Raw genomic sequence first — 16695 nt, 5'->3', positions numbered from 1 at the left:
CTCAGGTCGAAACGTCGGCATAAAATAAATAAATATGGTTTTGTTTATTTATGTTGTTCTTTGCTGACCGCACCCCCGACAAACTTCTCCAAGAATTAATGGGTTATTATTAACAGCGAGCACACATGTGTCATCAGCATACGTGGTGAGGATAGTGTTAGGATTGGTTATGTTAATTTTAAATCGATTTTATGCACAATCAATATCGAGTTCTATCGGAGCTAAGCCTTCAAGAACCACGCACCTTTAAGTAACGCCTTTAACGAATCGGAATATTTATGACCTAGATCTTTTATTCATCTCATCTGAAGATGAAAGTTTATCTGAGGCTCCTTTCTCCTCTATATACCGTTCAAGAGGGTTTTGAATAATACAACGAAATAAATAAGTAAAGGAAGATTGCAAAATGAATAACATTATTCATAACTTCTCTCAAGAAGAGATACTAAAAAGAAAAATCGATCTTTGCTTTTATCGAAAACGGTTTGTTCTAAACCGTAAAAAGAAGACAGCATTTCAAAGTATATTTTTAAAACATCATATTGCTAACGGGAAATGAGATGGCCTAGAGAAGCGCTAGTCCTCCCAGGTAGACCTGCAGCAATCTTAACTGCAAAGGAACTTGCTCACCCTTTAAAGGAATCTATTAATAAAAGATGGCAGGCAATGTGGGATGAAAGTCCACCCAGTAAGTTGAAATCTATCAAGAAAGATGTGAAGCCCTGGATTACATCAACCCGAAGTAGACGCCGTGAAGAGGTAGTGATCACCCGACTCAGAATAGGACATACCCGACTGACACACATCCATCTCATAACAGGAGAGGCACCTCCAAAATGTTCAAAATGTAATAGCAATCTGACCGTCAAACACATTTTTGAAAAATGTCGTCACTACACATCAACTCTGAACCAGTTAGGGTTACCAACAAATGTTCCAATGGCGTTGAGAAACGACGAATCTGTAATTGTAAAAGTCATTAAATTCATCCATCAGACTAACTTAATAACCAGCCTTTAATTATTATAATTATCTATTTTACTTGCCTTATTTTTAAAATTAGAACAGTCAGTTATCTGCTTTTCACCATCCTTTCCAATATCGTAACGATTATTAAACAAATTATAATTGCCACAAATTTAATTATAATGGATCAATACACCATACCAAAGCTATGACTAAAACAACTAGGCCTTACCAAAGCCAACAACCAACGGGCGTTGCTGACCAGGCTGTTAAACGCCCTTTAAAAACTAACAAACTAACAAAACATCATGTTGCCAGCCAGATAGACTGTACAATTTCTATATTCTCGAGAAGACAATACACATAACAGAAAAGAAACAGATGTTAACAAATTTATACATTTGTCTTGTCTTGTATATTTTAAGCAGTAATTATAAATACTTAGTAGAAATAACATAAAATATTTTAGTTTATAAACATATTATATTGTATAATATTTTTTTAATTAAGGAGACAAAAACATTCCTCTTTTTTATTGTAATATTTTGTCCCTCAAAAATAATATCATATTTTCAATATCATGCCTTAAAATTGATGTAACCAAGTTTAATTTTTTTTCTAGTACAGAATATGCTATTATATTATACAATATGATAATTAATGTTGATTATGATAGTTTAAGATAATTATTGGTAATAGATATGATAAACCTTAACAAGTGGAGAAGATTATCTAACGGTGAACTTCTTGCAAAGACCAGTTAGTACAAGAGCCCAAGAGGAGAAAAAAGGCAGTTATCTCACCCCAATTTTTTATTACTTTAATGAAAACTATGTATAATTAATAGTCAAAATTGATGAGCCTGCCAAGTATAAGTTGGGGGAATAAAAAATGGCGGCTGTTTCAAAACGATAAAAAAATACTAATTTTTCATTCTCTATATCTTAAAAATTAGGAACAACACAAGAAAACCTAAAAGAACTAAAACTACTAAAAGTAGAGTAAATTTTCTAAAATATGAGCCCTAATAGAGTTATTTACGTTAAATTGTTTTTGAGATATAGCTTTTTAAAAAACAACATTTTATAAAAATGTTGTATGGGACGTACTGAAAGATCAGTAGTTATATCTCAAAAACCATTTGACGTACATATGTCTATTAGCATTCAAATTAGAGCTAGTTTAATGAGCTATAAAGTAGTTTATGATATTTATCTTCATAGGAGTAATAGTTTACATGAAATTTGCTAAAATAAATTGATTTATAGTTGTTCGGACAAATTTTCATTTTCCAAATTCATATTCATACGTGAATATCATAAAAACTACTACCCCTACGAAGATAAGTGTCATAAACTACTTTATAGTAAGTTAAATTTCCTTTATTATATGTGCGGCTTATGGATCTAGAGATATACTTTTTCAAATATCCAACATTTTATACGAACAACTAGAAATTAACATTTGGTGAGTTTATTTTGTCTAATATTATAAAAACAACAACTCCTACAAAGATAAACATAATTAACTATTTTGTAGTAAATTTAACTAGCTTTAATTTGAGTTTTAGCATACATCTGTACGTCCAATGGTTTCTGAAATAAAGTTTTTCATAAATCAAACTTATTGTCCGAACAACTATAAATCAATTTATTTAAGCAAATATCATGAATACTACTATTCCTACGAAAGTAAAGTCCATAAACCTCTTTATAGTCCATTAAACTAGCTTTAATTTGAGTGTTAACAGACATCTGTACGTCACATAGTTCCTTAGATATAGAATTCTCGAAATAAATTAAGTAACTACTAATCTTTCACTAGATTTTTAAGAAATCTTGCTTTTTAAAAAGCTATATCTCGAGAACTATTTGACGTAAATAGCTCTTGTAGAGCTAATATTTCAGCAAATTTACTTTTCTTTAAATAATGTGCTATTAGGTTTTATAGTGTTGTTGGTAGTTTTTAAGATATAGAGCTCCGAATGAAAAATTAATGTTTTTTTAAGGTTTTGAAACAGCCGCCATTTTTTATTCCCCCTACCTATACTTGGCAGACTCATCAATTTTGACTAGTAGTTATACATAGTTTTCAATAAAGTAATAAAAAAATTTGGGGTGAAATAAATGCCCTTTTTTCTTCCCGGCTCTTGTACTAGGACCATGAATACCATATATGCAAGAGGGCCCTGTTTCATAATGAAAGCTAATAGTATTAGTTCAAAATAGAAGTATAGAAACAACGTGTTAATTATACTAATACTTATTTTTTTCATGATAGGGATGACTATTAGAGATATTACAGGAATAAAAAAATACTAAAGTACAAGTTACTACTGTACAAGTCAGTGTAATTGAGTTAAGATAAATCAACAAGACTAATAGTATTAGTATGTATTTTATTATGAAACAGGCCCAAGGTGGGAAGCCAAAAACCAGATGGATAGCCAAAGATCCTAAAAAGTTGCATGTTTAAAATTATTTAAATAAAGTTTAATGCAAGATAATTAAGTGTGGCCTCACTGTTTTTTCGCCAGTATATGTTATTGTGAAATTAAAATTACCTTTGTAATTGTTCGAAGTGACTTATATAACAGAATAAAAAACTATTTTTCATTTAATTACAAAATTACTCTTCGAAATGTACAAGACAAGACAAATGTATAAATTAGTTAACAACTGTTTCTATTTGTGCATATTGCCCCCCTCCTGAATACAGAAGTTGTAGAGCCCTGGGAACACGGTGTGGTCAGTTGTTCCTCTCTTGTTTAGCTCCGCCCGAGAAGACATAAACATCGGCCAGTGCAGATGCCCACTGCCGGAAATAACAAGCTAGTTTTCAGGCACCTTATTAAAGTTTTATTTAACATTACTAAATCTTAGTTTAATCCTATTTAAATTAATTTTATAATAATATGTTTAGTTACAATTTTAACGCTATGTTAGATTCAAGAGAATAATACATAAACTATAATAAACTTACTAAGGCTTTGACAATTACATGTAAATGCATTTATAATAAAAGAAGAAAGAGAAAAGTATTACATAGTATATGGTTCAGTTACTTTATTTATTTATTATTAAGTATTATTATAATTGGAAGATTATTGATTGACCGTGTGTATAGATGAAAGGAATATGGTCCGGGTGCGGTAAAAAAAAAAACTCAAATAGTAAATAATTATACTATAATAGTAAATTTTTAAAATAGTATAATTATCTACTATTTGAGTTTTTTTTTACCGCACCCGGACCATATTCCATTCATTTATTATTATAATTGCCACAAACAAGGGCTATATGTAATATTGCTAATTGAAGACATTCATAATAAAAATAAAAAGAAAAAAAATATGATAAAAATAAAAGTAAATAAATAAAATCTCTATACGATAAAAATGAGCGTGGGCAGCCCCGGGGTAAGGCGCGTGGCTACTAACTCAAAGGACCCGAGTTCGAATCTGGGCAGAAAATTGTAGAAATTCTCCAGAAAATCACCACCTTGCACAACCGTTGGTCTAGTAAGAATACTTCCTTACAAAGTACTGAACCCATGACCCTTATGGGTTGTAGTGCTACCGATTTTAATTTTTTTTTTTTAAATATTTTCCACTTATATCCTTAATAAAATATTTAATTTATTACTAGTTAAATTGTGAAGTACAAGACTGAAAAGACAGGAAACTGCTCGTCGATTCCGACTATTACTACATTTACTGGACAAACGTTTTAAAGTCCATTACAAAAGACTGATCCACATGAATATTATAAGGCCTTTCTGGACATACAGGATTGAGCTTTGGGGCTCCACTAAACCATTGAATTCCACTCGAATCCTGTCCTTAATTCTCCTTACTTTGTCACAAATCAAATGATCCATAAAGACCTGAATGTCCCATATGTTGCCGATTTGGCCAGAACCAGATACCAATCCTTCCATGATAAACTTCCCAACCACCCAAACCAACTCGTTTCTAGGCGTCTGAAAAGAAGATGGCCTTGAGATTTTCTCCTCTAGAAATATTTTTGGAGTTCTATCAATATATAGATTCTCCACATGTTCATGTCAATATACCACCTACAGCAAATTTACGTGATGTCTATATATGTATCAGTTGTAAATAACTATAAATAAATTATTTTAAAAAAAATTGTGAGGTATACAATCAAATTTTTTCTTAATTTAAGAATAATAATAAGAAATTCATTAAATTTAAATTTTATTTAATATTTTACATTTTTAATACGAAACTACAAAAAAATACGTATATTTTGACTAAAATCACCAATAAATATTTGAGATTTTCAAGAACTTAAATACAATCAAAAGATAAAAAAATCATAACAATTATCAACTGTACCAAATTAGGACTACAATGCCATTTATATAAATAATAAGTAAAATTATACTAAAATCTTTTAAGGAATTCCTCTGCACAAGTCCTCGCTCGTGTATTAACAGCCAACTTCATCTCACTTATTTCCTTATCTATTTCTTCCATAAAATTCAAAACAAAATCGACCAACTTATGTTTGAACATCTGCTCTGTGTGAAAGTTAGTGATAAGGAAACTGATATCATAACCTTCTATAGCAATGCGCCTTAAGACAACGAAACTTTCAGATCTTCTCATCATAAACCTCATAAACTTTTTACATAAAATATTTTCAATGTCATCTACTTGCTTTACAGCAATACTAATTCTAACAGAGTTAATGGAACCTTCGATGAAGACTTTTTCTCTTTCGTTTCTACTTATCGGAACAGGTGTCAACAAAAGTTCCTTGCTGGTCCTGACTTCAACTTCGGGTTTATTGTGTCTTTCAACGTACTGTGAGGGGAAATTGTCCAAACACATCGCGGCTTCGAGCGTACACTTGACAGCAGTTAGATAAGGTTTTAGAGTTGACATTGTGAATCATGAACTAACCTAACAACCACACAACTAGCACAATTGCGCTGGATACTGCTTAGTAGTGATAAAAAAGAAACCGGTTTCGAAAAATAACTGCTATCAATAGAAATAACTGATATACTCTAAAATAACTAATATAATGTGAAATAACTGTTTAGTGAAAAATGTGGTGTACGCATAACACTATATTTTATAGTAAAGAAAAAAGTCAAATTATGTATGTGTACTAATATATCTATATAATTGACCCTATAATTTTAAACAACTAGAAATCAATTTATTTTAGCTAATATGTTGGAAACTACTACTCCTGAAATATAAGTGTCGTAAACAACTTCACAACACATTGAACTAGATTTAATTTGGCGCTAATAGACATAGTTCGTCTCATTATTCCCCAGATATTGATTTCCTACTAGAAATTCACTAACTTCTGATTTTTAGTATGTATTTCATAAGAAATTGCTTTTTTTAAAAAAAAAATTGTATCTCGAAAAATACTGAATGTAAACAGCTATATTTCAGCCCATATTCTAGTAAATTTGTTCTACTTTAAATGATGTTCTATTAGGTTTTCTAGTGATTTTAGTAGTTTATATGCACCAATGATTTTTATTTTTAACGTTACCACCATAATTTTTTATTTCCCCTATCTATACCTCGTAGACTCGTTAAATTTGACCTGTAATTATACATATTTTTTATTATAATAACCAAAACTCAGGGTGAAGCATTCGTCAGGAGTGCGTTAAAAAAAGAAAATAGTTTTACAACCATTTATTTTCTGACGTTTCGTCCCACTTTGTAGAGATTCATCAGGGCTTTTCAAGTAGATAGCCTCAGAAACTTTGGAGCTATTAAGTCTCTGAATTTATCAACTTGAACAGCCCTGATGAAGCCCTGCAAAGTGGGGCGAATCGTCAGAAAATAAATGGTTGTAAACTATTTCTGTTTCTCTTTTAACCGCAACCCTGACCATTTTCTTCTTAATTTGAAAAATTAAATATATGATACAATAGGCAAGAATGTTATATTGATCAGTAAAAAAATAAATAAATAAAATAAGATTAATTATTTTTATATATGCTTGTTTGAGAGTGGCTTAGTTTATTCTTCATTTAAAACAATTTTGATAATTTTTTTTTCCTCTCAACTTTTATTCTATAAAATTTCTCTAACGTTTCGGCCCTCAGGATATCACCTTCAATATTGATGTCATTTTTTTTTAAATCTTAAAATTTCAGGCTAATTGCCCTTATCACATCTTTAAAATAATATAATAACCTCATAATTTTTTTTTTAATTTTTAAATAGATTATTTTTGTAAATTTCTTTTATTGTTGTCAATTTCTAAAATTGTTTTAAATTAAGAATAAATAAAATAACTCGTTTAAAAATCCTTAATATTAGTGCTATTTCAATTCTAAATCTTCGTGTCATCATTATAATTATCTGTAGTAGAGGTTCCTCACATATCCAGAACCCAGCTAACCAGGTTATACTGTATAATCAAACCAATAATAGATTCCGTGATGTCTTCCAGTTATCGGACTGTTAGCAGCAGTACAAGAGCAATCGCTTTGCCTTCTCCAGGAGCTGCTGGAACAAAGGAACAACCCAATAAATTTCAGACAGCTCTCTATAGAGAGTGGAGGGACTTCTTCATAATTTACAAAAAGTCAAATGTTTCACCCCAAGTCTTCATCACTGTAATGAAAACTATGTATAATTAATAGTCTACAATAATGTATAATTGATGTGTCTATCAAGTATAGGTAGGGGGAATAAAAAACGCAGGTGTTTTAAAAGTGTAAAAAAAAATTTTTTCATTCGAGGCTGCATATCGTTAAAACTACTAACAGCAGTAGAAAATCTAATAGAGCACCATTTAAGGAAGAGAGTAAATTTACTAAAATATGACCCCTGATAGAGGTCTTTTCGTTCAATAGTTACTGATATAGCTTTTAAAAATAACATTTTAAAACAAATTTAATGGAAAATCATTAGCTAGTAAATGTCTAGTGGCTAATCCATATCTCAGAAACCATACTACAGTTCAGATATCTACAAGTGTTTTCGATCGGTCTGGAGCTCGATGTTTTAGTAAAATATTAATTTCTAGTGGTTGGGTTAAAATTTAATATGCACATATAAAAACTACTCCTTCTATGATAAACGTCATCAACTCTATTATAGCACATTAAACTAGCTTTAATTGGAGTTGTTTTTGAATTGAGTAGGTATAAATCAAATCACAGCATACAACCTTTAGAAAGGTTTTTATTCATTTAAATGTAGACATAAACATTTGAACACAAATGAGAGGAAAGCAAATGAAACATTAACAATAGAAAGACAAATCAGGGAGGTTACTTTGTACCCTTACACTGTTACCATAACTGGAGTGCTATTGGATATTTGTTAATTACTTGAAGAAGAGTAAATGAGTGAATTTACTATAAAAATCTAGTTCTTAGGAACTACTGGACGTAAAAAAGTCAATTATCACTCAGCTTAAAGCTATTTCAATGTACTATTTCTCCGAACAACTAGTAATAAATTTATTTTTGTAAATATCATGATAACGTCTATTCCTACTAATATGAAATTGGTGAATAACACAATCTTCCTTGTTTAAATATAATTATTTCACATATAACAACGTTTCGGGATTATCCCCCCATCTTCAGGTTGCTATAAAACAAATTCAATAAAATTTAAACATATGCTTACAACATTACTACTATATCACATTAATTATTAAACTATTTACCTGATTAACTATTTTATATATAATGTATAAATAACTCCTTAATTTGTCATTTCATTGAAACATATAATTGTCCATTATTAAATAAAAAACTTTTTATAATATCAACAATTATACATTTTTCAAGGAGAATAATTACCTTCCTGAAGGTTATCTTTCATTATGATAACAACCATATAGACTATAACAATAATCTCCTACATCCATTACCACATGAACAATCTAACTAAATTTAACAATTTTTTAAAAACAATTTTTATACAAGGATTAAAACAAATCCATATTGTATAAAAACACACAAAACTAAAATTTTAATTTATTTATAATGTCTATATAATGTATGCCTAAAGTTTTAGTATCTGTTTTATAATTAATCGCTTTTTCAATATTTTTAGTAATATGTACTGATTCTATTATTTTTCTATTCTTACTTAGAATAGTAAAATATTCTAAAATATGCTTACTATATCTTTTTTTTTTTTTTGATAGATATTAAAATCTGCCACATTTGTGGGCAATAGGTAATAGTGATGAATGATCTCATACATACTAAAATAAAAAAATAAAAAATAAAGAAATAAATAAAAAACTCTCTTAAAATATATACAAACAAAAGAATAGACAAGATGAACATAATCAAACTATCTGTATGAAAAATAAATAAATAAAATAACATAATGATAACATAATATATACAATATTTACACAATCGACCTGAGGAGTAGAGTGGGTTCAGGCACTCTATCCCCCACGTGTGAGGGGTAGAGGAGAGCTCAAGAGATCCCAGCGCATCCCTCTCGCCGCATCACTGGTAATGAGCCAGTGGAGGCTGAGCAAGTGCGCTAAAGCCGCAAACACTCAACTTGAGTGGAGAATCTAACCATTCCCAGAACTCCAATTGTCCATTTTTATTTTAATAAGTCTCTTGGCCACTGCAGTTTCAACCTTCTAGGTGGGATGTAGGGATGGGTGGAACTAGATAAGGTTTGAACCAAAGGATTAGGATGGTTGGAAAGGTTTATATACTATATCTAATATTTCAGGATTATTGAAATCAAATTGATGTTTATATTTAATACTATGTTATGCCAGTGCTGTAATGTTGATTTTTTTTATATTTTTACAATTGATCTTATGTTGATCAATTGTTGTTTTTAATTTTTAGATGTTTCTCCAATGTATAAACCTACTATTCTACTACGAAGATAAAAGTCATAAACTATTTTAATGCATTAAATTAACTTTAATATGAGTGCTAATAGACTCGTAGTTCCTGAGACGATGATAAATTTACTAATTACTAATTTTCAGTATGTATCTCATGAAATATAGCTTTTAAAAAAAACTTACTTAAAAAACTACTGAACGTAACTTACTTTAAATATTCATATTCTATTAGATTATCTAGTACTGTAGTAAGTTTAAAAGATATAGAGCTCCGAATTAAATTAATTTATTTAAATTCAAGTAATTTTTTTTTTATCTTTTGTCCAGTCTCAATTTTTCCCCCTCCCCTTAACTATTTTGGCCGACTCATCCATTTGGACAAGTAACGACGCACAGTTTCAAAGTAAAGCGTTTTTTAATTAAAATCAAAAATAGGGGTGAAATATCTGTTATTTTTTCAACTGTTGAAATGAAATTAAATTAATCTATATATACCTCCTTGGTGTTTTCCTATTACAAGTCCTTAAAATCAAAAACCTACCTGTATCCTTGATCTCCTCACTTTTCGTTAATCCATCCACTCATTAAAATCAGATCCCAACCGATTGATTTATATATTCCCTCCTATAGAACCGCCTTCTTCAGCAAATGCTTCGTCATACGTGCAACCTCCCTCTGGAATTCTCTTCCCATTTCCATTCATCAGTCCTCATCCATTCTTTCCTTTAAACAACACCTATTCCTTATTAAATAAAACCAAAAATTGTATCCAATACTGTCTCAACACTTTATTTCTACACTAGTCCAACGTTTCGGCCATTTCAGCCATCTTCAAGGACATCTAAATATTCAACAGCTTATATTATATCTTCATTTTTAAACATTTACAACATCATTATTCACTATATAATATAACATACCTTCAATACAAAACTCCTCCTCACATTAATTCACAATTTCTATTGCAGGCTATTCTGCTCAGGTCATTTTCTTTATTCTAAGTTCAAAACCTATTCCGACAGTCAATTATTAAAAAATTATATTTATTATTAATAAGCTTACTAAGCTTAAGTCTAGTTACCTATTTATTTAAAATTTAAAACCATTAACATTTATTTTTCTCTATAAAATTATCAACAATATAAAATATACCACCATATAACAAACTATTTATAACCTCCCACTTACACAGGTCCGCCTTGTTTTAAATTAATATATTTTTTATTTTAAATTGGATTTTTGTTTCAATTTGGTGTTTATTTTAATTCTCAAATTTCCTTTATTAAATTTAATTGTAACTAGTAACAATTTTCTCTATTATTTTTATAAATTTATTTTGTTTAAAATCTCTGTATAATGTTGGTTTAAATTCTTAGTATCTGTTTTAAAATTAACTGTATAATTGATGTTCTCTGATATATAAATTGATTCAAGTATTTTTCTTTTGTATAAATTGTTTTCTTTATGTAAAATTATGGTGTTATCAAAATCAAAATTATGTTGGTTTTTGCCTGTATGCTGTGAGAAATAAAGTGTTGAGACAGTATTGGATACAATTTTTGGTTTTATTTAATAAATAATTACCTTGTCTCAAAAAATTTTGAAATAATATAATTTAACACCTATTCCTTCACTTATTGCATAACCAAACCTTCGTATCACTGTAATAAAATAAATAGCCATATATTGATTAACATTATAGTCAGTACTTAAACCCAGAGTAAAATTATTTTTTCATTTCATTTAATCCTTGTATATTTCAGGACAGCTGTTGCATTTTATTCAGAATGACAATACTTCTTCCCCTTACTATATATTTCACATATACCTAGGGAACTAAAAGTAAAATCTGTATATTATCTTAACAACCTTGGAAAACAATAATTATCTTATATTCAATTATTTTTATATTATTATTATTATCTATTTTTTTTTAAATAAACATAATTTAAAATATTTAATGATTTTTATTGAATATTATATTATTATTAAGAATTAATTGAGAGAGGGTAGCTCAGTGGTAAATCATTGTAATATTAACTCTTAGTACTCGGGTTTGCATCAGGCTGTTACTAATAATTATTTTGTGTTCCACCGTAGCTGTGAGACATCCCTGTGGGTCGGGGTCCACTCCTCAGTAAGTGCTACCCTTAGTTGGGGAAGTATTAAAGAGGGTGATTCTGACCAAATTACCTCCTTGCACAACCGTTGGTCTAGTCACAGTACTTCCTTTCACAGTGCTGCATCCCTAACACTTCGTGGGTTGTAGCGGTACATATTTAGTTTTTTTTAAATCTTGTTAATCGATTTTTTTTTCATTTTCGGATTTAGCATTCTGTCTTAGCAAGTTATTTAAAATCCCACTTTTCTTCTTTATTTAATTTCTATCATAGTTCATATTTATTCATTTCTTTTTACAACTAGCAATGAGAGATAGTCGATTATTTCTAATAAAGAAAGTTCAGAGAGATTTTATTTTTTAATTTGATTCTTATGCTATGTTAAAATATTTTTTTTTAATTATTTATTTATTGTAATTTTCAACTGTACAAAATAATACAATAAGTAAATATGTAGTATGTTTCATATACACTTGAAAATCTTGGGAAGAGACCACCCATCGGTGGTACTTCAAACATTAATTTAAACTAGAAGGTCTCGTAGCCATCTTCTTTTCAGACGCCACGGAGGATTATCAGGGATTGTTAAGGATGAAAGATTAAGAATTAATGGGTTAGGATGGTTAAGGAGTTTGGAATAAAAAGACGCATCTCTGGTTTGGGTCAAATCTGCAACGAATGGGATGTTAAGGTCTTTATGAATGAGTTTATTTGTTACGTAATAAGGAGCATCAAGGATTTTACGTAGAATTTTGGATTGTAACGATTGGATGCGGGAAGAATTTGATGGTTTGGTGGAGCCCCAGAGCTCAATTCCATATGTCCAAATTGGTCTGATTATTGCAGTGTATACTAATTTTTTGTAGTGAATGGGAAGTTTAGAGCGTTTGTCAAGTAAGTGTTGTAGCAATCGGAATCTACGAGCAGTTTCTAGTCGTTTCAGTCTTGTGTGTGGATTCCAAGTAAGTCTCTATGTTAAAATATGAATATAACAGACTTTCATTGATACATCATGTTTAATCAAATTATTAAAACCATGTTTAATAAAATAAAAAAAAATGTTAAAACATCGATTATATAAAGTTGCACTTCTAGTCAATCGATATTATCGAGAAGTTTGCAATGGTAATTTAAAGTAATAGCTTTATTTAATTATCATAAAAAATACACTAAAGATAAAGAAATATGGAACGTAATTATGAAATGGTTTATTCTTATTTTTAAGTAAATTAAATGTAAATATTTAGTCGGAGAGATGATGGAGGTGCGGTAAAAACATAACACAAATGAAATGAATGAAACGAAAAAATGACTTTATTCTGGGACATATGTCCCCTAAGAATAAATACATGGTTCATATAGTGAGATTTTTATCTGGCGAGCGTTTACAAATTTTCAGATAGTAGAATGAAATTACATTGGTATATTGGCTTTCCTACTGTTTATAATGTTAATCGATACATGCCTATTTATTTGATTACAAAGATGTGGAGGTTTGGTTATTCAATAAATGAAGGAATAGGTGTTGTTTAAAGGAGAGAATGGATGAGGACTGGCGAATGGAGATGGGAAGAGAATTCCAGAAGGAGGTTGCACGTATGACGAAGGATTTGCTGCATATATAAATCATTCGGATGGGAACTGGTGTTTAATGAGTGGATGGATGAACGAAGATAAGTTGAATAAGATAAGAAAGAAATAAGTTGAAGTAACTTATTTAATCGTTTCAATGTTTCGGCCAGAAACAACCAATGAATACAAAAAATAAAATATAAACAAAATGACACAAAGTAAATAATTGTACAGAATGATTGTAAATATTTAGTGTTTATGTTATTATATTCAATGTCTTTGTAAATATGTTTAGTATAATATAATATAAATATATTCTTGTTTTTCTATTTATTCATTTATTTATTTATATTTGCAGAAGATGTGAAAGAAGAAGACGTGGAGGCGGGCTTGGGCCCCCCGCCCCCACCACAACCGCCGCCCAAACCCAAGATCCCTAGCAATGTAAAGGTATGTAATGTATTATATTATACATATTATTTATATTTTTTATTATTTATTGAACATTTATTTTAGTTTATATTTCTTTTAACCCTATTAGGCAAGTATGACATTAATCTTTATTTAACTACACTCTACACTCTTCTAATGCTTCAATGGATTTTTTTTTTAGCTTTAAGAGTTTTTCTTTAAATTTTGAATGTATTTTGTTAACTAGCACTTATTCAATTTATTGAATGATTCTATTATATAGGTACTCGTAATATTATATAGGTAAGTTGTGTAGTACTTTTTAGAAGTAGTTATTTTCTGCATTAATACTACTAATTTAATTCTTACTATACCTTATTATCGTAAAGTGACGTTATAATAACAATAGGTTTAAATTTTAACTACTCTTGACAATAATAAAGAAACAATTAAACAAAATAATATAAACCCATATTTATTTTTTAATAAATGTGCTTCTCCACTCAGATTGAGTGTTTGCGGCTTTAGCGCACTTGCTCAGCCTCTACTGGCTCATTACCAGTGATGCGGCGAGAGGGATGCGCTGGGATCTTATGGGCTCAGCTCTACCCCTCACACGTGGGGGATAGAGTGGGCTCAGGGATCCTCAGATCGATTGTATAAATATTGTATATATTATTTTATCATTTTGTTATTTTATTTATTTATTTTTCATACAGATAGTTTGATTATGTTCATCTTGTCTATTCTTTTGTTTGTATATATTTTAGGAGAGTTTTTTTTTTATTATTATTTTTTTTATTTTATTTTTTTTTTTTTATTTTAGTATGTATGAGATCATTCATCACTATTACCTATTGCCCACAATTGCGTGGCAGATTGTAATATCTATCAATAAATAAATCTATCAAATCCAAAAAATAAATAAATGTGCTAATAATAAAGATGCTCCGGGTGCAGTCAAATAAAAGCTCAAATAGTGATGAAACTATTTTTATTGAGCCAACGTTTCGCCCCACGTTCCAGGGCTTCATCAGGGCTAAAAAAGATACAAACATTTAAATGATGTAAACATAAATGAACAAAGTAGATGAAAAATTAAAAAGGTTTACAATGAAACTTAAAAAGTAAATAAGAATAATAAAAAACTTATAGACAATAATGCAAACGTATATAATAACTGATAAAATGAAGAAATATGAAATAAAGAACAAACTAAGAGATAGAAAAAGGGGAATAAGAATAAAGGAGGATGATAATGAACATGACAGAAAACGTACTGGTTCTGGTACTGGTATTTGGTAGGGGAACAAGTCCGCCAAGTTGGCCTAGTGGTCCTTTCTGCCAACCCCTGGTAAAACTGGAAAACCTGAATTGCCGCCGCATACTAAACAAGGTGGGAATCGAACCCACAACGATCCGAACTGTGCACTCTGGGACCAACGCCCCTGCCCGCACGGCCTTCGCTTCCATAACAGAAAGTAATTTTCAGACTCCAACTTAGTCCGAAAGTGAATTTTTTTTAATATATGATTTCTTCCCACATATAATGTACATTATCATTTGATGTTTGCCTATTTTTAGTATTTTCTATACCATTTACTTCAAAAATATTTTAAATGTAACGTATTTTTACTGTCAATCCCTACTATTCGCTTTAATATCCTGCCAAAGTCAAACGGTTCACTCTACCTTCAAGTCTGAAAGGAACGTGTTCTGTCTTCTTTATTATCTTCCTATATTCTTGATTTTAATCTTATCCCCTTTTCTCCCATCTCTTAGTTTGTACTTTATTTTATATATCTTCTTTTTATCCGTTTTCATTATTGTCTACAACCTTTTTATTATTCATATTTAATTTTCACCTACCCCATCCTAAATACCAATCATACAATCCCAGATCACCAGTTTAGATATCGAATATCCCACTCCACTATCCAGCAATGTCATCGTGTAGTGAACGTTGTTTCGTCTTCTTTGGAGCGCGGAATGTACTGCGTGGGAGTCTTTTTCGATGTAGAACAAGCTTTTGATCGAGTCTGACACCCGGGACTGCTTTACAAACTTCGTAAATTCCTACCTTCTACATATTTTCTCACCATCCGTTCCTTTCTTCCTAATAGATTATTCCAAGTAAACCACAATGGTTCCTATTCATCCCTCTATTTTCAATCCGCTGGTGTTCCACAAGGTAGTATCCTCGGTCCCATCCTCTACACCGTCTTATAGCTGACATCCCAACAACTCCTAACACTATCCTTACCACGTATACTGATGACACATGTGTGCTCACAGTTAGTAATAACCCTTTGATTGCATCTTAGACTGTCCAGTCCCATATCCCAATCCTCGAGGAATGGTGTTGAAATTGGAGGATAAAAATAAATCCCATCAAATCACATTTATTCTTCGTCGTAAACCTGCCGACTGCCCTACAGTATACTTTAATAATGTGGCTCTTACCCCTGTAGAACAGATTCGTTATCTTGAACTACATCTTGACAAACGACTAACCTGGAAATCTCGCAGAAGACTGAAAAGACAGGAAACTGCACGCAGATTCTGACTACTACAGCACTTACTAGACTAACGGTCTAAACTTCCAACTCATTACAAAAGACTGATCTACATGACAATAATAAGGCCCATCTGGACATACGGAGTTGAGCTTTGGGGCTCCAATAAACCTTCGAATTCCTCTCGTATCCAATCCTTACAATCCAAAATCCTTCGTAAAATCCTCAATGCTCCTTATTTTGTTACTAATAAAACCA

The 16695-nt window shown here is 30.4% G+C and overlaps 1 protein-coding gene and 1 pseudogene across 6 annotated transcripts in view; one reads left to right on the top strand and one right to left on the bottom strand.

The window, feature by feature from the left end:
* Nucleotides 1–16695, top strand: part of Trpgamma (Transient receptor potential cation channel gamma) — a 980713-nt gene that overhangs the window by 586069 nt on the left and 377949 nt on the right. For all 6 annotated transcript variants that reach the window (XM_067052323.1, XM_067052322.1, XM_014426027.3 and 3 more), the window contains one exon: nucleotides 13869–13960. Coding sequence is in view for 4 of the 6 variants with exons in the window: in XM_014426027.3 (XP_014281513.1) it covers nucleotides 13869–13960 (92 nt within the window). In the remaining 2 variants the exon portion in view is untranslated. The remainder of the gene's footprint in view (nucleotides 1–13868; nucleotides 13961–16695) is intronic.
* On the bottom strand, nucleotides 5304–5901 carry LOC106684438 (actin-related protein 2/3 complex subunit 4 pseudogene; annotated as a pseudogene).

Source organism: Halyomorpha halys, unplaced genomic scaffold (genome assembly GCF_000696795.3).
Source record: "Halyomorpha halys isolate HHAL.00 unplaced genomic scaffold, Hhal_1.1 Scaffold3.1, whole genome shotgun sequence".
Taxonomy (NCBI): domain Eukaryota; kingdom Metazoa; phylum Arthropoda; class Insecta; order Hemiptera; family Pentatomidae; genus Halyomorpha; species Halyomorpha halys.
This window is presented reverse-complemented; position numbering and strand designations above follow the sequence as displayed.